Source organism: Dreissena polymorpha, chromosome 13 (genome assembly GCF_020536995.1).
Source record: "Dreissena polymorpha isolate Duluth1 chromosome 13, UMN_Dpol_1.0, whole genome shotgun sequence".
NCBI lineage: Eukaryota > Metazoa > Mollusca > Bivalvia > Myida > Dreissenidae > Dreissena > Dreissena polymorpha.
Window position 1 is genome coordinate 40,248,429 of NC_068367.1, and position 22,029 is coordinate 40,270,457.

General features: G+C 36.5%; 3 protein-coding genes across 4 annotated transcripts in view; 2 read left to right on the forward strand and 1 right to left on the reverse strand.

The window, feature by feature from the left end:
• The window catches only part of LOC127854860 (uncharacterized), a 140,738-nt gene extending 128,410 nt beyond the window's left edge, over positions 1–12,328 (forward strand). Inside the window, exons 1-4 of one of the 2 annotated variants that reach the window (XM_052389933.1) lie at positions 9,620–9,694; positions 10,214–10,385; positions 11,394–11,513; positions 12,224–12,328. In XM_052389933.1, coding sequence (XP_052245893.1) covers positions 9,644–9,694; positions 10,214–10,385; positions 11,394–11,513; positions 12,224–12,246 — 366 coding nt within the window. In that variant the 5' untranslated portion in view covers positions 9,620–9,643 and the 3' untranslated portion in view covers positions 12,247–12,328. Of the gene's footprint in view, positions 1–9,619; positions 9,695–10,213; positions 10,386–11,393; positions 11,514–12,223 lie in introns of those variants that run through there. The other variant, XM_052389932.1, reaches the window with a different exon arrangement.
• LOC127854859 (uncharacterized) lies at positions 454–2,775 on the forward strand. The gene is made up of 4 exons (XM_052389931.1): positions 454–515; positions 1,005–1,176; positions 2,062–2,187; positions 2,677–2,775. Exons 1-4 carry the CDS (start codon positions 465–467, stop codon positions 2,697–2,699), a joined length of 372 nt encoding a protein of 123 aa, XP_052245891.1. The 5' UTR covers positions 454–464; the 3' UTR covers positions 2,700–2,775.
• A 3,477-nt stretch (positions 12,329–15,805) lies between the features above and the next one.
• Positions 15,806–20,553, reverse strand: LOC127856048 (uncharacterized; the record flags this gene model as incomplete). The annotated part of the gene is given in 2 exon segments (XM_052392034.1): positions 15,806–19,209; positions 20,296–20,553. Coding segments are annotated over 2 exon segments (644 nt in total), but the record flags the coding sequence as incomplete, so codon positions are not given.
• Between the last annotated feature and the right edge of the window lie 1,476 nt (positions 20,554–22,029).

Consider the following 22,029-nt stretch of genomic DNA (forward strand, 5'->3'; position numbering starts at 1 on the left):
CATTGTAACTCTGTTGTCCACAAACAGACTGACATTTTCATTTATTGTCATGGTCCGCTGGTTAATATCTTAAACAAAAATAAAAACAACATTTAAAATATGAACACGGATATAAAATGTTTATATGAATTCATCATTCGTACGGATGTTGTGCAGCATTTGACTGGTGGTTTGTCAGCCTATCGAAAGCGTGAATGAAAACCTTATGAGTTTGCGATATCTCTATCTGATACTGTACAACTTCTCATTAATAGACAATATATCCCGTAATAGTTTTTATTGGTGATCTTGATTCGATGAAAGTTTATTGCCCCGTTAATGAACCATTCGCGTTGTACGACAACCTTTTAATTACGTACAAACACAGTCCATAAATTATTATTTTAACTGGATGTGAATGAGTAATACGTTTATATAAAGAAGAAATTCTCAATCGCTATGCTCATTCTTAACATAAAACCGGAATGATCTTTACACATCTGTCGATCGTGGTAGTTCTCCTTGCCGGTGCATTGGTGAGTTTAATTATTTTTTTTCACATCGATCATCAATAACTGTTTTGCTCTCCTTTTCTGTGGCATGTTAAGGTATTCGTAAACTGGAGATTACATTAATTAATATAGTAAAGTGTTGATGTCGCATTTCTTCTTTTTAAGTTAAGTTTGTATTTGTTCATGATTTATGTTATGGTACATTCCGTTTTGTTTGATTGAATAAATTAGTTTTACAACACCATTGTGTCTACTATATGAATACGAAATTGTCGTCTCTTTCATCAGTGTGTGTGTGTGCGCGTGCGTGCGTAATCACGCGCGTGCGTGCATTTGTGTGCGCATGCCTGTTTTCGTGCGGCGTGCATGCGTGCGTGTGCGTGTGTATTTCGAAGTTTATGAGGTCCTTAAGGACGAGAGGCCGCATTATGTTAACACCCGGAGTTTGTTACAGCACTACCCGGACAGACAAACAACAGCTTTATATATAGTGCGTGTGTTTAAACTCCTTAGGCGGTCCCGGCGCCAGGAACTGGAGCGTTGGTCGGATATTGCAACACGTCGGTAGATTGCAAGGCCAACGAGTGCTGCGTAAGCTTCAACCGGGATTCCGTAGTCGATCTCACTCCAGACCTAAAAAGATTAGTGCGAGGAAAATGTGAGCCGTTGGGAGGGCAGGGCGCCGGTAAGCATTTCTAGTTTTACAAATTGACAGATTACAGATTTCGACCGACCGACGTAGATCGATCTTTTATTTTAAATCAAATTATGACCGACCGAACGACTGAGGTCCATCTATTATTTTCAATGCAATTATGGCCGACCGACCGACTGAGATCGATCTATTATGTTCAATCAAATTATGACCGGCCCACCAACTGAGGTCGATCTATTATGTTCAATCAAATTACGACCGACCGACCGACTGAGGTCGATTTATTATTTTCAATCAAATTATGACCGGCCCACCGACTGGAGTCGATCTTTAATGTTCAATTAAATTATGACCGGCCCACCGACTGGGGTTGATCTATTATATTCAATCAAATTATGACCGTCCCTTCGACTGAGGTCTATCTATAATGTTCAATCAAATTATGACCGGCCCACCGACTGAGATCGATCTTTTATATTGAATCAAATTATTACCAAACGACTGAGATCGCCTATTATGTTCAATCAAAGTATTACCGACCGACCGACTGAGGTCGATCTATTATGATAAATAAAATTATGACCGACCGACCGACTGAGGTCGATCTATTATGTGGAATCAAGTTATAATCAACCGGTCGACTGAAGTCGATCTATTATGTTCAATGAAATTACGACCGACTGAGGTCGATCGATTATGTTAAAAATGTATTTTGCGTTCATTATTTCACTATGTTATCGATAATTTCAAGCAATACACATTATACTATCATATATAATATATATTAAATTATTTCAGTGAAGAATTGTTTTATGAATATATATAAATATGCATATGAAAATTGTCTCAGAATGATGCATTTGTACGTTTTGGTTATTGTCGTACGCATTTTGTTTCAACTTTGTCATTTTTCAGTCTGCTATGTGTCGATTGGGCCAAATCCTCCAGGTCTACCAGATCGGTACTACTACGCATGTCCATGTATAAAAGGCGCTTTTTGTTCGAAAAATGCACCGTCGCTCCCTCGCGTAGGGGGTCCAGGTAAGCGTTTCAGAATAAACTGCATGTATATATATATATATATATATATATATATATATATATATATATATATATATATATATATGAATATATAATACTGGTTATAATCAATGCCAATGTCGATAACGGCGGCGTATTTACGTCTTGATGACAATATCGGATGGACGTTCAGATGATGGTCATTACCAAACAAAATCGCTCGGCTTATTGTTTCCTAAGAATAACATGTTTGCCCACGATTTACTTCTTAATTTATTTTATCGAAATATTCGTTAGACTGAAAATGATTGTCATTCATTTTAATGTATGCACTTATTGAAGAATTAAATAAACATGTTTAAAAGTTTGTGTTAGTTTAAACATTGGTAAATTCAAACGTTTAAGTATGTCTCGCTTTATCAAAATAAATTGTTTTGCCCTCAAAAACTAAATTGTGTGTAAAATACCATTAACCTCATTAAAAATATGTTTGTTTCTTTACTTTTCTAGGGAAGTGCATTGTCGTGGGGTGATGATATGAAAGATTCGTTTGTTTTTCAAATGGTACATGACAAGATGCAATTTAAAATGTGATGTCGTTTCAAATGCTAAATACATAGACAAAATAAGAACACTCGTGTTGGTTTGTATCACTGAAGTAACATGTGTTAAACGTTTTGGAGGAGGGCCTCTGCTCTTGCATACATTTTATCAACGAGTTTCGCCATTGCACGTGTCTAAATTTAAATGTGTGGTGGTACTGGAGCTCATCTATAGTGCTTGCATAATAAAGCTTCGAAACAGAGAGACCTCATTGAAGGTAGCTGCGGTCCATGCAAATCAATCAGCGTGTTCGATTATAAATAGTCATGTCCCCAAATGGAATTTTACCTATGCTGAGCCGATTTTTAATGTTTTCGTTCATGTCACACAGTTCTTTTTCGTACAGATATCATACAGGATATCATTTGTGAAAATGCACGCCATTCTTTCAGTCTCACACATAACTTACGATCAGAGAACAAGTTTTATGGAGAAGCATAATCCTCAAATAGTTTCTTGTTTTCTAAGCAGGCTCTCGTACAATTTAGTCGGGTTTCAAATAATTTCATAAAGTCCAATAAATGTAAACAAAATGAAGCATCGGATGCACCAGCAGAAGACGAACCTAAGTATGGAACTTTGCCATTTATTAATGACATACAACTGGTTGCCAAAGTATGACACAGCGCTACAGCAATAGGAAAAACAACAACAACTACGCTTAAATCACAAAAGATGTATCAAACTTGATTGAAACGGTCATTACAAAGTATTGGCTTTAATAAACTCCAAACCTCAAACTCTGCACAGATTTATGAAGAAAACCTTTAAGAAAACCTTTAAGATTAACAACAATTAATATTATAGTTGAAATAGCAATTAAGAGGAAATATTTCATTTTAACGTCTTTTAAGCAACAAATAAGACCATTTATTAGATATGAATTTCAACACACTTTTAACCCCATGCATATGTGTGTGTACGAATTTATATAGCAAAATTCGCGTTGTATGTTCTATTTTTTTTTAACAAAATATATTTAATGTTTTACGAATAACTGCATTGAAGAATATCGTGTAGTTCGAAAATGAACGATCCTAAATTAATCCGCGTCTGAATAAGCATAATTATTTATGTTACTTTCATAAAGTATACGGGTACATTGTATGTACACATTTACTTAGTACGTCGCAGTGGTGTAGTGGATTAGTGGATGTAGTGTCCGCCTAACGATCATGGGTTCGATCCCAACTGTCGGAGCGGTCTTTAGATTTCCCCCATAAACACTAAGTACTGGCTCTTGTCCCAGAAAACGGACTCGAAAGCGTTTCAAATACTTCTAAGGTTTTGTTTGCAATCGAGCTAAAATAAATAGGTTTAAACTTAATACGTGTTAAATGTACTTTGTGTTTTAATTCAAGAATATAGAATACCAAGACGTTATCGGATGAAATTGAAACTCCATTTACAACTTGAGATTAATAATATTTTCCAGATTCTTTTTCGGCAGGTAACCAATAACCCAACAATTCTGTACAACACAAATGCTCACATCAAACACGTGTGAATAAAACTGGGATAACCGCATCAAGTTCATCCAGCTGAACAAGCAATTGAAGCTGTTCGGTTTTCGTTTGCAGTATTAGTAATATGATATAATGCAATTTATTCGTATACATATTTCGATTCGACATTCCAAATGAACTCCAGTTTAATCGAGCGACCAAGCGTAGGTCAATCAGAACGTGTTGATTATTTTGATTCTGGAAAACCATATAGAAGTCTAGAATGATCGAGGTAAAAAACCTTGCAGCCATTCAAATCGAAATCCATACAACAATTCTCCACTGCAAATGATTTTTCCCCGATCGCGTACGGCCTTTTGTGCTACTGGACCTAATCTTATCATTCCAGGTTTCAGATACTTATTCAAATGATAAAGGAGATGACGAGCCGATACAATCATTGAGCCAGCCCCAAACTATCGACGTCAAGTGATACCATGACCTTGACCCTATGCCAGTGATTCATGACGTCCTCACATCGTCACAACGGCCGTTATATTGCGTAACTTTTGATTCTTAAGTGGTTTATAAGCAACCTCCGCAAAGAGATATGACTGAAACCAGCGTAGCTGGATCAAATCCATGCCTTCATAATCAACCACGTGATGATAGCATAGCTTTGTGGTACAATAATTGTACCGTTTTTATTTTTATTTATTTTTAATTTAGGTAATTTATTTTTATTATGAACCTTAACCTATACACTATTTACAAAATATAACAGAAAATGATACTACTTTTCATAATATAATACTTGGACAAAAAATTAAATCTTATCAAATCTGGAAGGATTTTCTTGTGATGACAGAGATTGTATATGAGAGCATGGAACGACATCTCTGCGTGAAGATTGGTTTGTAAGACAGGAAAATGGAGGCTAAAACGTTTGATCTTCATGTGTAACCTTAAACTTGAAACAGCAAGCTTAACTCATGCCTTCTGCGCATGGTTTTAATTACCTGTTCATAAGCCGAGTTTCGATACTTGACCTTCGACCTTTCAATATTACGTTTACCTTGAGCAAGCGTGACTGCTTAAAATTGCGGGTTGTCTTATTGACCTTTATATTGGACGCAAACTCTGAAAGCCGGCAGGATGAAAGGGATGTGGAGAGGGCACGTAAATGAAAGGGAGGGACTGACAATTTAGGCTCAAACTATTGACTTACAAGTGTTACCTTCACCTTCAGCGGGCTTAAGTGACTCGTGACTTCATCATAAGTTCTTCGCTTGCTTGTTGCTATTCATCTACATTCATTCTTAACTTGGCATACACTTTGGATAATATGTTAATTGGAATAATTTTGAACGGATCCGTAGTAGCGATCAGCAGCAGCACCAGCATCATCATGTTCAATCATCAATCATCAGCAGCAGCAACATCATCATTAGCAACAGCATGGTCATCATGAGTACCATCATGAGCAGCATCAAGAGCACCATCATCATCATCACCACCACGCAGACACAGAGATCCTCCTCCGCCATTCTGGTATGTTGTGGGCTGCGGAGAGTAAATTTTGGTACATAATATAATTAATATCATCAACGTCACTTTTTTCAAATCACGTTTGACATTTTATTATTCCTCTATGACAATTTTAACATGTTCTCCTCCTTTGAGTAATGTTTTCTTAGTATTTTTTCATCAAAAAGACACAGATTCTCAAATTTGAAAAAATGTAATCATTGAGTGCTGATGTGTTATCGACTATTCGGTATCCAAAGTTCAATAATATCAAGACCGGAATTAAAAATGGACTCAAATAGTCAAATATATATATATATATATATATATATATATATATATATATATATATATATATATATATATATATATATATATAAAACAGAGTGATATATCTTCGGAATAATAGTGTTTCATCATGGATTAAAACGAGCTTTGACTTCAAATTCGCTTATTCAGAGTGCAGGATCGACGGGGTTCACATGGGGTTGACACACGGGCACAGGTGTCTTAGTTATCATGGCTCAGTAGAGGATATTGTTCAGAACTTCAGTAGCTAATGTATTTGTTTTGTAAGGAGAGATCAGGTGGAGGCGCTCAGTATTTACAAGCCCATTATAGTCTACAAGCTCTGTATATTGTACTCTTTCGGAATGATGTCCTCCAACCATTGGATGTGTCATTCAAGTCTTTCCAAACACAGGATCTTCGCTTTGCAGGGGTAAATCCTCTTTTGATAAAGAACAATTCAATTAAATGAGAACTACTGGTCAATCTGAATATCGAATTAGTAAATTTCTTAAATGGTACAAGAGGAATCCAGGACTGAAGATGGCACTTTCAAGACCACGCCATCAGAAACAGTGACTGTTTCGTGTAGTATCTTTTTATCAATAACCTTTGATGACAAAGTACACAGTAAACGACCTTTGTTGACGTACTACACAGAAAAGATTGGTAGTACAGTGTTAAATATAGATATACTATCGGTAAGTTAATATACTGTAGATCAAAACAGTTACAAGCAAAAGGCACGCGGCAGTGAGTATTTGCAAATCATTCTCAGCAGGTGTTATAAAAAGTATGCATGACAGGTATGCTGACAACCATGATGGTGAGTTCTGGTATCTTTAAACGTTCTATTAAACCCATCAATTGAAAAGGATAGCGTGGTAAAGGAAATTGATGTTGTGGCAGAGTACATGTGTAGTGTAGGTTTTGAGGGATATCTTGAGAGCTAAGGCATGTTCATGACTTTCATTCACACTCTTGTAGATAACAGTAGTTAACTTGTGTGCAGTACTACGAACTCTGCCAACTCAGCTCTGAATAAAAAGACATGTATCATGGAACCGCAGAGGCAGCAGAAAGTTTTTTAGTAGCTTCTGTAAGCAGTGTTGATTGAGAACGTGGCTTGACAACAGAGCTTCAGTCAAACCTGCCTCGAGAAACGGTTGTCGCTTTGTAAATTTGACACGTTATTACGAATTGCACTGGGTAGCAGGAAAATAGAGCTGTTTCCCTGCTGTCGGACTTTCATTAAGTAGTCTACTGTAAAAATGATTCGAAGAGTTCCCCTAATACCGGGCATTCATAAAGCAGTCATTTGTGAAGAGTAGTAGACTTTTGAAATGATCTGCTGGCAAACGTTGAGGTGAAGTACGGTAGCATTTGTGGCAAATGGTTAAAGTTTAACATAGTCATAAACACATGTTTTATTTATTAACTAAATTCATGTACGTACCAAGGTCGGTGAATGCATGAACCTACATGTTATACCTTAATTCATTCAAGTCTCAGTGAATACGTTTTAAAGATCATCTTATTAACCTGTCCATCTATATTTTCATTGTGTTTTATTGTGGTGTGTAGACTGTTGAAAACATAAATTGCACAGTTGTATAATGTGTTTTTATAATCTCATTAAATGTGCTGTTAGTAAATAAACTTATTAAACTTACTGTAAAATGTTTGATTTCGTTTCATCATTATAACATGATCTTCTTTGCCTCAAAGAAGCCCCAGTTTGGCGACAACTTTTTGAATTTTGCAAAAGTAAGATGCGACAACTTTTTAAAGCCCAGAGGGAACCCTGTTGTCCGGGTTGTAATAAAGTTGACCTATTGCGATAGTTGGGTCAGAGTCTGGTTTAAATCAAAGTGCGATCAAAGGTAAACACGGCTTAAACACCAAAAATTCGGTTCAACAGCGCTGTCTGTATGACTCCCTGATTCGCGAGTTAAATCGGCTAGTGGATTTTTTTTTTAAAGAGCTTTTCATTAATTATTGTATTTTGTTATGTAGTATGATTCTGTGAAATTGATAAGCATGGGTTTTAAAGCGAATTTCATTCATGAAATTGCATTCGTAGTGTTAAAAGAAACAGATATGACGCAGACATATTCATTTATTTGGGGTTTCACAAAGTATATGTGTCTGTTTTGTCCCTAGTTCGGCAAACCTAAAAAATGGGCATGTTTTCTTGTTTGTGTTACTTTGAGATCTTGTATCTTAGCACCCATAAGATGCTAAACAATGCATACTCATTCTTGTGATTTGGGTTAAGACACACTCTCAACATTCTGGATTATGCCATGCATACTTAACTAACAACTAATGGCAGCAGTGTTGAAGTCAAATTTCTTAAAGTTTAACTATGATTGAATGCGAAAAGTAAAATAGGCTTATGTTTAGCATTTTGACCCAGGGATTTAACTGTTCTGTAAAAATCATGCATTGTGTTTAGTACGAGAAATGCATACGGGTTGGTATTACTTTAATTTCATTTAATTAATCTTATTATTAAAAAGTGACATTTATTTAAAATGCTAAAATTAAGAACTTCATGCATGTACGTCATAATTTTTAAAATACAATAAACACATACGTTTTTTTATCAGCGACCAAATGGCATAACATGTTTGCATTTAAATGTAATGAAAGCGATGCAAACGTATTGCTGCAGTTACCAATTTAACAGTGTTTTCGACAAACAAGCTGACATTTTAATTTATTATCATGGTCCGCTGGGTTGATATCTTTTTAAAAACACAAACAACATTTAAATATGAACACGAATATATTTTTATATGAATTCATTATTCGCCCGGATGTTGTACGGCATTTGACTGGTGGTTTTTCAGCCAATCTTGAACGTTAATTATTTCTTATGAGTTTCAATGCGATGTCTCTACCTGATACTGTATAACTCCTCATTAAAGGGACCTTTTCACGGATATTTGGCATGTATTGAAGTTTGTTATTAAATGTTTTATATTGATAAATGTAAAGATTGGATCTAAAAAGCTTCAGTAAAAAACAAAAATACAATTAAAGAAAGAAACAAAAGTAACCCTCAACTGGTCTCGAACCACTGACCCCTGGAGCAAAAGTCTAACGCTAAGGCCACTCGGCCATTCGTGCTTATACCATGAGTGATGTATTTTATACTGTATGTAAGCAATCCTCGTAGTATAACAAAATATAACGACAACAACAGAACTCTCCAAATTATTCAATCGTTTTTTGTTGCAACGCTGTATGATTTTCAGTTTTTTAAATTGTCAAAAGATGCATATAATGGATATTTAAGAGCATGGTAAATGTTCAGTATTACTGTTTCCTCACAAATATCATAACTGCAACGATTTTATTTTGTCAATTTACTAAAACGTTAAATGTCCCTTTAATGGGCTATATCTCCCGCAGTAGTTTTTATTGGTAATCTAAATGCGATTGACGTCTTTTTGCTCAATTAATGAACCATCTGCTTTGCACGACAACATTGTAAATACTTACCAACACATGTCAAAAATATTATTTTAACCGGATGTGAATGAGTTATACGTGTATATAAAGAAGAAATTATCAACCGCTCTGCTCATTCTTAACATAAAACCGGAATGATCTTTACACCTCTGTCGATCCTGTTAGTTCTACTTGCCGGTGCATTGGTGAGTTTAATTTATTTTCTTTGACATCGACTATCAATAACTGTTTTGCTCTTGGTTTCTGTGGCATGTTCAGGTATTTGTTAACTGGGGATTACATTAATTGACGTAGTAGAGTGTTGATGACGCTTTTCTTTTGTTTAAGTTAAGTTTGTATGTGTTCATGATTTATGTTATGGTACATGTCTTTTTGTTTTAGTGAATAAATTAGTTTTACAACACAATTGTGTTAATTATATGAATACGAAAATGTTGTCCCATCCATCATGTGTGTGCGTGCATGTGTGTGCGCGTGTTTGCGCGCGCGCGTGCGTGCGTGTGTGCGTGTGTGTGTGCGTGCGTGCGTGTTGGCGTGTGCGTGTGCGTGCGTGTGTGCGTGCGTGCGTGTGTGTGTGTATTTCGAAGTTTATGAGGTCCTTTAGGGCGGGAGGCCGCATAATGTGAAAAACCGAGTTTGTTACAGCACTTACCGGACAGACAAACAACAGCTTTATATATATTGCGTGTGTTTAAACACCTTAGGCGGTCCCGGCGCCAGGACGTGGAGCGTTGGCCGGATATTGCAACATGTCGGAAGATTGCAAGGCCAACGAGTGCTGTGTAAGCTTCAACCGGTATTCCGTAGTCGATCTGTCCCCAGACCTCAAAAGATTTGTGGCAGGGAAATGTGAGCCATTGGGAGGGCCAGGCGCCGGTAAGCATTCATAGTTTTACAGATTGATTGATTTCCTCGATTGATTGATTGATTTATTGACCAATTGATTGATGTATTCATCGACCGACCGACTGGCTGGCTGATTTTGCTCGTTCGACCGACCGACCTGCCAACTGAGATCAAACTATTATGTTATAAAATATCATGACCGAAAAACCGACTGAGATCAACCTATTATTTTCAATCACATTATGACCGATCAAGTGACCGACTGAGATTGATTCATTAGGTTCAATAATATTATGACCGACAGACCAACCGACTGAGATCATTAGTTATTATGTTCAATCAAATTATTACAAACCAACCTACTGAGGTCGATTTATTATGTTTAATCAAATTATGACCGACCGACCGACCTGCTGAGGTCGATCTATTATGTTCAATTAAATAACGACCGACTGAGGTCGATCTAGCATTTTCAATCAAAGTATGGTCGACTGAGATCAATCTATTATCTTTAATCAAATTATTACCGACCGACCGACTGAGCTCGATCTATTATGTTCAATTAAATCACGACCGACCGACCGACTGACTTCTATCTAGCATGTTTAATGAAATTCTGACCAACTGGCCGACTGAGGTCGATCTATTATGTTCAATAAAACCACGACCGACCGACCGACTGAGGTCTATCTAGCATGTTTATTTAATCAAATTCTGCCCAACCGACCGACTGAGGCCGAGCTATTATGTTCAATCAAATTCTGACCGACCGACCGACCGACTGAGGTTGATCAATAATGTTCAATTAAATAACGTCCGACCGACCGACTGAGGTCGCTCTAGAATGGTCATTTGAATTACGACCCACCGATCAACTGAGGTCGATCAATTATGTTCAATCAAATTATAACCGACCGACCGACTTTGGGCGATCTTTTATTTCCAATCAAATTAATATACGAACATTGTCTCAGAATGATACATTTGTACGGTGTGCTTATTGTCGTACGTATTTTGTTTCAATTGTCATTTTTCCAGCCTGCTATGTGTCGTTTGCGCCACAAATACTGATTACTCGGTACTCCTTCGCATGTCCATGTCTCAAAGGCGCTTTTTGCTCGAAAAGTGGACGGCTTCCGCCTCGCGTAGATGGTCCAGGTAAGCGTTTGCAGAATAATCTGCATGCATATCTATGGGCAGTGCTCTGTGAAAAAGAAGTTCAATGCATGTGCGTAAATTGTCGTCCCAGATAAGCCTGTACAGTCTAATCAGGGACGGCACTTTCCGCTTTTATGATATATTTCGTTTATAGAAAGTATGTTCTTAGCAGAAATCAAGTTAAGGCGGAAAGTGTCGTCTCCGATTAGCCTGTGCGGACGTCTCTGGCTTATCTGGGATGGCACTTTACGCACATGCATAAAACACCATTTTCACAGAGCACGGCCCGTATATGTTTTACTGGTTATACGTATGCCCATATCGATAATGGCGGAGTACGTACGTCTTGATGGCAATGTCTGATGGACGCTCGATGGTGGTCATTACAAAGCAAAATCGCTCGGCTTAATGTTCTAGGAATAACATGTCTGCCCACGATAAAATTCTTACTTGATTTTATCAAAATATTCGTCAAACTGAAAACGATTGACATTCATTTATACTGTGTACACAATTTAATGTATGCTCCATATCGAAGAATTAATTAAACCTTTTTAGAAGAGTGTAGTAGTCTGAACGTTGGTAAATATCAAACGTACATGTATGTTTAGTTATATCAAAAGAATAAATTGCATTGTCCGCAAAAACAAAATTGTGTGTAAAATACAATTGCCCTTATTAAATGTATGTTTGTTTCTTTGCCTTTCTAGGGGTGTGCAAAGCCGTGGGGTGATGATATGAAAGATACATGAACAAATGCCATTTCAAAATGTGATGTCGTTTCGTGTGCTAAATAAATGGACAAAATTAGAACATCTGTTTTGTTTGTATCACTGAAATAACACGTGTTAAACGTTTTGGAGGGGCAGAGGTCTCTGACCTTATATACATTTGAGTCGCGTTCTGAGAAAACAGGGCATAATGCATGAGCGTAAAGTGTCGTCCCAGATTAGCCTGTGCAGTCCGCACAGGCTTATCAGGGACGACACTTTCCGCCTAAACTGGATTTTTGCTAAGAAGAGACTTCATTTCAACGAAAACTGTCATAAAAGCGGAAAGTGTCGTCCCTGATTAGCCTATGCGGACTGCACAGGCAAATCTGGGACGACACTTTACGCAAATGCATTATGCCCAGTTTTCTAAGAGCGCGACTCATTTTATTAATGAATTTCGCCATTTCACGTGTCTCAATTTAAGTATGCGGGGGTACTGGAGCTCATCTTGGGTCCTTGCATAATGCAGCTTAGAAAAAGAGAGACCCCAGTGAAGGTAGCTGCGGTCCATGCAAATCAATAAGCTTGTTCGATTATAAATATTCATGTCCCCGAATGGAATTTCACCTATGCTAAGCCGATTTTAAATATTTTCGTTCATGTCACACAGTTCTTTTTCGTACAGATATCATACAGAATATCATTTGTGAAAATGCACGCCATTCTTTCAGTCTCACACATTATCAACGATAGGTGAAAATGTTTTTATGGAGAAGCATAATCCTCAAACAGTGTTTCTTTTTTTTAAGCAGGCTCTCGAACAATTAAGTCGGGTTTCAAATAATTTCATTAAGTCCAAATGAATGTAAATAAAATGAAGCATCAGATCCACCAGCAGAAGACGAACCATAGTATGGCACGTTGTCATTTATGAACTGCTCTCCAGAGTATGACACCGCACTACAGCAAGAGGTACAACAACCGGAACTACGCTACAATCACACAAGCTGTATCAAACTTGGCCACATGATTGAAACGGTCATTACAAAGTATTGGCTTTAAGGAGCTCCAAACCTCACACTTTACACAGATTTATTGAGAAAACCTTCAAGATTAACAACAATAAACATCATAATTAAAATAGTAATTAAGTAGAAATATTTCAATTTAACGTTTATTTAAGCAACACATAAGACCATTTCTTGGATTTGAATATCACACATTTAAACCGCATGCATATGTGTGTACGAATTTATGTATCAAAATTCGCGTTGTATGCTCCAAATTTGTTTAATCATAAAAATATTTAATGTTTTACGAATAACTACATTGAAGAATATCGTGTAGTAAGAAAATAAACGATCAACAATAAATCCGCGTCTGATTAAGCATATTTATGTTACTTTAGTTTAAACCTATTTATTTTAGCTCGATTGCATCGAAAGCCTCAGGCTTATTGAAACGCTCTCGAGTCCGTTTCCTGGGCGTTTACTTGGTGTCTTTGAGGAAGATCTAAAGAACGTTCCCACATTGGGGATCAAACCCGTGACCTCCCGGTCGCAAGGGCGGACGACGTATCCATTACGCCACGGCGACCTATATTATGTTACCTTCATTTAGTAAAATTTCATATTTCAATCTTTTTTTTCTTTTTTTTCAGAAGCGCGGTGTAAGTTGCGTTTAATTGTTATTTTGCCTTGATGCATCGAATATTTTATGTTTATTTTAGCTTGATTACTATTCTTATGATCAATAGGTATCAGTTTTAGATGATTAATTATAAAATAATAGAAAACATTGTATTTTACGCGGAAAATCGAAAGTTCCAAAATCGAGTTTAAACAATTATTCAAGTTACGCAGTTGTTTCCCTTTGCATTACTTACGAAAATGAGGTATTGCAGTTTTCTTCCTTGGTCATTCCTGCGTAATTTCAAATTCGAAGCACCGGAAGTTAGCTTTTAGAGCTCCTTGTGGCTTGACGGCTTAACGTAGACACGTCAAATGTTGGGGACTATTAGAATTTAATATGCTTGATTAACGTACTATTTTTTAGCTGTATAGCTGAAATATTCATACTGTGGGACGAAGAAATATAACAAAATACGGAGCTCGATAAAATTGTATCCTTACGTCAAAATCAAATAGGATGAGCAGAAAGTGATGAGAAAATTAACACGTTAAATATTCATCTATCTCATTTACAAATGCTCAAAAGGTTAATAAGCTTTTTCTAAGAGAATGAAGTGCGTTAGTTTTCGTTCAAAATGTGTTTTCTCGTTAACTCGTTGAGAGCCCATTTTGTAACTGAAGCTGGTACACACGCACAAAGGATTCATGAGATTTTAACATAGCTTTAAATGGGAAAACAAGAATCGAAAAATCGCCAAGTCGCGAAAACGTGTGAAAATAGACCCGAAAAATCCGTAAAAACAGGAAAAGACAAATCTTTGTTGTTAAATGGCTTATTGAATCGTGTGATGCAGCAATTTTGAGACACAATTCGACGTTTTTTCAGAGCCGTTAAATCCATTTTTCTTTGAGGATGTGTAGAATGAATGTGTTTGAAATATATTTAGCAATCAAATATTCTATATCATGCTTACTGTTAAAGAAATTCGCGTCCAAAGTATTCGGAGCTCGCTATTTTGTACAGGTTGTCTACCTTTGCCGTGATGCAATCCGTATAGGGTTAATTCCAAGTAATGTAGACGTGTCATTACATTTTTCTATTGTGTTCGCACGAGTACTTTTTCTCCTCTGTGCGTCCTTTATAAATTTATTATTTGTTAACAAGTTCAGAACACCAATCGAACGTGTTAGAAGGACTTTACGTTTAATTTGCGCTGCGTCTTCCATTCGTCCGACTACTTAGAATCAAAACAGAACAAACGCATTATTTTTATTTATTTATGTTGACACATCTTCATTTCGTCCAGTCCATCAAACAAGATTACACTGTGCAATACATCAACCATAACCGCCACAAAGAATAAGTGACTGAAATTGAAATACAAACAAGAGGGCCAGGGGCCCACGGTCGCTCACCTGGGACTTCAAGGAATGAACTGCTATCAGCAACTTTTATAGATGTTTCTGAAACTATTTTCAAACTTGGCCAAAATATCAAGAAGAGAGTTAACAAAGTTTTACTACAGCCATATAAGAAAAATGGCCAGCCCCCAGGCGGCCATGTTTTTCAACAGACGGGAACCATTTCCGCCCAGATATCATTAGTACAAATGTTCTTACCAAGTTTCATGAACATTTGACTAAAACTGTGACTACTTTTTTTTGTTAACAAGGTTTAACTACAGCCATATACGGACCAAGTTCCCGCCCCTCGGAGGACATATTTTTCGACGAACCATTGACATTTTCAATGCTTAGCTGAGCTATCATTAGAACAATGTTCTGACCAAGTTTTATAAAGATTGGACCATGTATCCTTACGTCAAAATCAAGGTGACTTCAAGAGTATTAACAAGGGTTTACTATAGCCATATAAGGAAAAATGCCACGCCCACTGACGGTCATGTTTTTCAACCCACCGGAACCATTTTCGAACTCATCACATGTTTTTCAACAGATCAGAGCCATTTTCCAAGTCATCCAAGATAATATTAGAACAAATATTCTGACCAAGTTTCATGAACATTGGACAACAAATGTGACTTCTTAAGATTTAACACGATCTTACAATGGCCTCTATAGCGTTTACAAGGAAAAATTTGACGACGCACGACAGACGACGGACAAAAGGCGATAACAAAAGCTCACCATGAGCAGGTTGTGCTAAGGTGAGCTAAAATGAGAAGAAAAAACGCATTTTTTTAAAAGACAGAACTAATTATGATATAAGAAATATACATAAACATTAAACAAAAAATCAATCAAAGTCATAATGCTTTCAATCGTATATTATACAATTATACAAGTGCATGTTTATAAAAGATGAGACGTATGGTATTTACAACAAATATTGCATTCCCTGAGTGTATACATGTGTGTAATAGAATCTATCCTCAAAGACGTCCAATTCATAACCGATGAGATATTAACCCTTTGCATGCTGGGTAATTTGTCGTCTGCTAAAATGTCGTCTGCTGAATTTCTAAAATTAGGATTTTCTTCGATTTTTTTCAAAGAATACTATCAGAATAGCAAACAGTTTGGATCCTGATGAGACGCCACGTTCTGTGGCGTCTCATCTGAATCCAAACTGTTTGCAAAAGCCTTCAAAAGTCGGTTCCAGCACTGAAACTGTTAAATAAGCATTCACGGTTTTTGAATGTGTAAAAATAACATGTTTCACATATTATCTTTATTATGAATTTATATAACCTGCGAGAATTGACCATACACATATAATCTTTTATATGAATATATAATAACCTGCGAGAATTAACCATATTCAGACTCTTGATCAGTTCATTACACGTGCAAATACAAAATACCATCAGTATATTTGTTTTACAAAAACAAGACATCTATTACCCTGATACAATTTTACTAAAAACGCGAAATAAATATCAAAACAATTACAAACAGGCGAAGGAGAAATACGTTTGGATATATTCTATAATATATAGTTTTTAAATTCAACTTTTAGAGAAATATGTCGTTTCTTTATAAACACCAAATGTAAATATGTCGTGCATGATTCAACTTATGTAAAACAAAATCGACCAATCAAACAGTGTCAGCGTGAAATTTTGAAACTACCAGCCGCATTCACCAACCCATGCTTAGACTTAAGAATAAAGACCAGACCTGGAACCAAATAAATGCATTCAGTGTTTGAATATATACATGCATCCACTGGTAATTATGTCATTGACAAAATGTTCAACATGAAGAATGATAAAGATAGATGTGTTTAATAACAAGTTTTACTAACAATTCAAGCAATTATTAAATATATCAATGTAAAGCATATTCTTTATTCTTAGACTTAAATCTAAGAACAGTTTGGTTAATACGGGCCCAGGAGCACCTTGGTACCCGCTTTTTCAGCGATCATACCAATCTTCACGCTGAGTCGTCTTTCCTTGCTCTAACATACAATCTCTGCCATCTCAAGACAATCCTACCAGATTTGGTAGGATTTTATTTTATTGGTTTAAGTATTATATTATGAAAAATAGTATCATTTTATTTTACAATTTGAAAATAGTGCATAAGTTTAGGTTTGTAATAAGAAAAATAATAACATGTACCTGAATTTAAAAAAAAAGTAAAAATAACAACGGTAAAATTCTTGTGCTACGTGGCTAGGCTATCATCATGTGGTTGGTTATGAAGGCAGGGATTTGATTCAGCTATGCTGGTTCCCGTCAAATCTCTGCGCGGACGTTGCGATCATACGATAAGATCAATGTAGGAAAAGACACACTCTAGAAACATTATCGGAAGACAAATTGTTGTTTCCATCCGAAAGTCTTTTATTGAAAGCTCTTGCTCCGAAGTAAAAGATATACATATTTATATTCTGAATATTTAAATATCTTTAAAAAATTGTCCCGTATAATATTAATCTTAGCAAAACGACCCTGTGCACTGTAGCATTTACGTTGATGACATTAAACCAAACAAGTTTCATTGGTCGATTTTGAATGTCGCCGTATAAACAAAAAGTGACCAGTTCATACATTTAACCGAATAACACTGTTTTAAGAACCGTAAACTACAAGGCTTACACAAATGAAGCTTGTTTTTCCAATAACTAAAATGTTCATCATCACAATAAGGCGGAATTTTATACAAATGGGCCGTGCTATGTGAAAAGGGGGTTTAATGCATTGCGTGAAGTGTTGTCCCTGATTAGCCTGTGCATTCCGTAGATGCTTATCAGGGACGACACTTTCCGCTAAAACTGGATTTTTGCTTAGAACCGACTTTCTTTAAACATACCATTAAAGCGGGAATGCATTAAACCCCCTTTTCACAGAGCAATCCCCAAATATAATATAAAGGTACATTAACAGCAAAATTTGCAAATGTGTATGCATTCTTGCGCAGCATTTACTATTTGAGATTAATCTTAGACAACCCTGAAGTAACCGTAGTTTAAAGGAGCCGTCCGTTTTTTCCGTAATGATTTTTAGAGACATTTGTTTATGTCCCTCATAACTTAGCACTCTTCCATGTATCACAAAGTCCAGTTCTGCTCAAATAGCACAAACGCGTGAATAGGCACAGTTCCCTTACACATACAGTACGTGCCTCAACATGCTTCCTAGATGGACGCCGAAGCATTACTTTTGACGTTTTCTGTTGCGCGGCGTTTATACGCGTTAGACGTCCTGTCGTTCGTTCCTAACCCCGTTCTATGCACTACGTCATTGCAACTACCGCATGGTTCTGTCCCGTACCATTGTCATGTAATTTGTGAAATGGCAATGAATAAGCTATCCCACCACCGCTGCATAAACAAATGACGCCATGACGTCACAACGTAGGTATGACGTCACGAAACGTCATTTTTTAATTTTCCACCACCACCACCAACAGAGTTCATTCGTGACACAGCACGACGAATAACGCCTCTCGTGAGCATTTATGAATTTAAAAACCAAACTAGAACTAAGCCCGAATCTCAAGCGTTCAAGAAAAACTTAGTTTCACTCCCTTGAGAGGAGCGTTCGCTGTCCGTACAACGGTTTGATACCTCACAAGTTTGAGTATTTTTCCCCGCGTTTTGCTTCGCCGCCATTTTGGCCAAATGTTCCTGATATCTAAAGGCGTCGTACTGCGTGTACATGTCGTTTCTACGCCGCAACAGGTACATGGCGAATATGATTAACGCCAGCAGTACGCAGAGGCCGGCGATGGGTACGGCGATGTAGATTGGGTTCATTTTCGAGTCGGAACTGCTCGGGCACGGCGTCTTGGCCTTCTCGCTGTCCTCGTATTCGTATCTGACGTACGGATTATTGGCGTCATCGTCTTTTGATGACGTAACGTGCACAACGGGCGTTATCGCTGAAAGGAAAGAAAACAACGTAATAGCTAAGTTACGCGTGGCAGAAATGAAGTCAAACCATATGTTACAATGTTCCACCTTTGTTCATACATGATTTGACCGAATTCTTCAATTTGTAAACATAAGAAAATGCATAATTATGTGCACATATGCATTTCGGAACAGATGTTAAAGGGGCCTTTTCACAGATTTTGGCATGTTTTGAAGTTTGTCATTAAATGCTTTATATTGATAAATGTAAACAATGGATCTAAAATAGAATACACTTAATAAAAAAAGTAACCCTCGACTGGGCTCGAACCACTGACGCCTGGAGGTCTTGAGTAAAAGTCTTAGACCGCTCGGCCATCCGATCTCACACTATGAATGATGTAATTTTTACTTTAAACAAGAAATCCTCGTAGTTTCACAAAATACTTGTATAACGACAACAACAGAACTTTCCAAATTATTCAATCGTTTCGCGTTGCAACGCTTTATAATTTTCAGGTTTTCAAATCGTAAAAAGATGCATATAATGGCTATTTTGTAGCATGGTAAATGTTCAGTATTACTGTTTCCTCAAAAATATCATAACTAAAACGAAAATTTGCGAATCTGAAACAACCTTTTTTAATTTTGTCAATTTACCAAAACGTGAAAAAGCCCCTTTAACTCAGAATGTCGTGGTGGTCATTTGAAGTAACCTTTTTCATAATCTCATGATGAATAACAAAGTTGAAGTCCGAGAAAGCTGTTTAATGGCCAAATTTGACCTATGACCTTCAAGTGCGACCTTGATTTTTGTGATACGGAGACAAGAAACGATGTTACACGCGAAACAAACGTCGTCTCATGATGGTTAACATTTGTGCCAATTTGTTGTGAAATCCATTAATATATACCCACGTTACGGATGAGACAGGAATGTGCAAGCTTTTTATTGCCGAATTCGACTTTTCACCTGCAAGTGTGACTTTAACCTATAAGGTGTGGGACTGCTATATATTCCGCCTTCTTCGAATCGCGGAAGGGGGGGGGGGTGGCTAAAAAGAACGCGTATTTTTCTGCAGCATCATTAAATCATTAAACTAAACGAAACTCACGAGGATCATCAGTCGGTCGCACGGGCACCACGTCGCGGTTGCAGTAGTCGTCGTCGTTGCAGCAGTGCAGAAGCGGGTAGTCAAGTTTACCGATCTTCGTCGGGCGCCGGTTCTCGCACAGCAGCGGGTCCTTGTCGTTGATGCAGCCGCGCGTGACCACCGCGTGCAGGTTCTCCACGTAGCAGAAGTACTCCGCCTCGCAGACGCGGCGTTTTTCCGCGTAGCAGTCCAGCGTCGTGCAGGCGCACATGATCTTGCCTGTGAATAGATATAATAATAATAAATATTAATAATAATAATAATAATAATAATATTAATAATAATAATAATAATTATTATTATTATTATTATTATTATTATTATTTATTTATTTTTATTATTATTGTTGTTGTTGTTGGTGGTGGTGGTGGTGGTGTTGGTGTTGTTGTTATTATTATTATTATTATTATTATTATTATTATTATTATTATTATTATTATTATTATTATTATTATTATTATTCTTATTATTCTAATTATTATTATTATTTTTAATTTTTTTATTATTATTGTTATTATTATTATTGCTGTTATCATATTTTGTCTAATGTAATCAATGTAATTATTATCTCCATTTTTGTATGTCTGTCACCATTATAATATGTTAATAGTTAATATTATCCTAAGAGAAAGAGCCTTGACAATTTGGTACAAATTTAGGTCTTTTAAAAATTATGTATGTATGGGCCAATGGTAAACATTTGCAATAGTGCTATAACTTGCTTTTGGAAATAAAATATGTTTGAGATTGAGGATTGGTTGACAAGTTGGTTTAGGTTTTTTCTCGTTTGGTTGTAGTGTTGTTTGAGTTAAACGTAGATAGATCTGTTTGCGAATACGGTAATAACGACGAGGAAAATAAAGATAACATTGATTATGACCGCGATGAAGACGAAGAAGAAGACGACGAAGACGAACAAGACAAACAAGAAGAAAAAGAAGAAGATTATGATGATTATTTTGTTTATGATAATGTTAGTTATTAGACAATACAAATATTATAGTTAAGTTTGGTACTGAACTTACTATACGATGTTTGATTGTTTGCTCCAAATCCAAGAAATACAACTCTTCCAATGTATTAACCAGAGAGTAACGTATTAGCCTCCCTTAGGTGCATCATTGTTACTCATTACTAAAAATAGTGATGGTGTTCGATTGTTTCTCACAAGCTTAACCTACGCATATTTCTTTAGAGTGCTTAGTTTCAAAATATTTTTCTTAACACCAGGCTAGACATGTTTGTTTTCCTTAAAAAATACGAAAGATATTAAAACAGTTTCAATCGTTCAAACTCCGCTGATCAAAGGCATGGCGAGTCGAGGAAGCCTCTAATCACATTGTTCATCGTCTTGTAACGAAATGAGTTTTTAATCGACAATTAATGCACTTCTAAGATTCGTGAAATTGATTGTAAATATTATTAAATAAAAAAAACGCGTTTTTTTCTGTTCAATGGCAAACTAGCATCACTATGTTTTGATGAAGACGAAAAGACTGAGAAGAATTTTCATGTGTAGATTATGTACATAATTGGGGTACACATACGTGAAAGCTATCGTAATATGCGTCGTGCTCTGTGAAAATGGGGTTTAATGCATGTGCGTAAAGTGTCGTCTCAGATTAGCCTGTGCAATCCGCACAGGTTAATCAGGGACGAAACTTTCCGCTTTTATGGTATTTTTCGTTTGCGGAA

Excerpts from the sequence above, each read along its gene's own strand:
- LOC127854859 (XM_052389931.1), top strand. The coding sequence starts at position 465 with ATGATCTTTACACATCTGTCGATCGTGGTAGTTCTCCTTGCCGGTGCA. Across the intron at positions 516-1,004 it reads TTCTCCTTGCCGGTGCATTG|GCGGTCCCGGCGCCAGGAAC; the intron begins GTGAGTTTAATT and ends TAAACTCCTTAG. Across the intron at positions 2,188-2,676 it reads CCCTCGCGTAGGGGGTCCAG|GGAAGTGCATTGTCGTGGGG; the intron begins GTAAGCGTTTCA and ends TTACTTTTCTAG.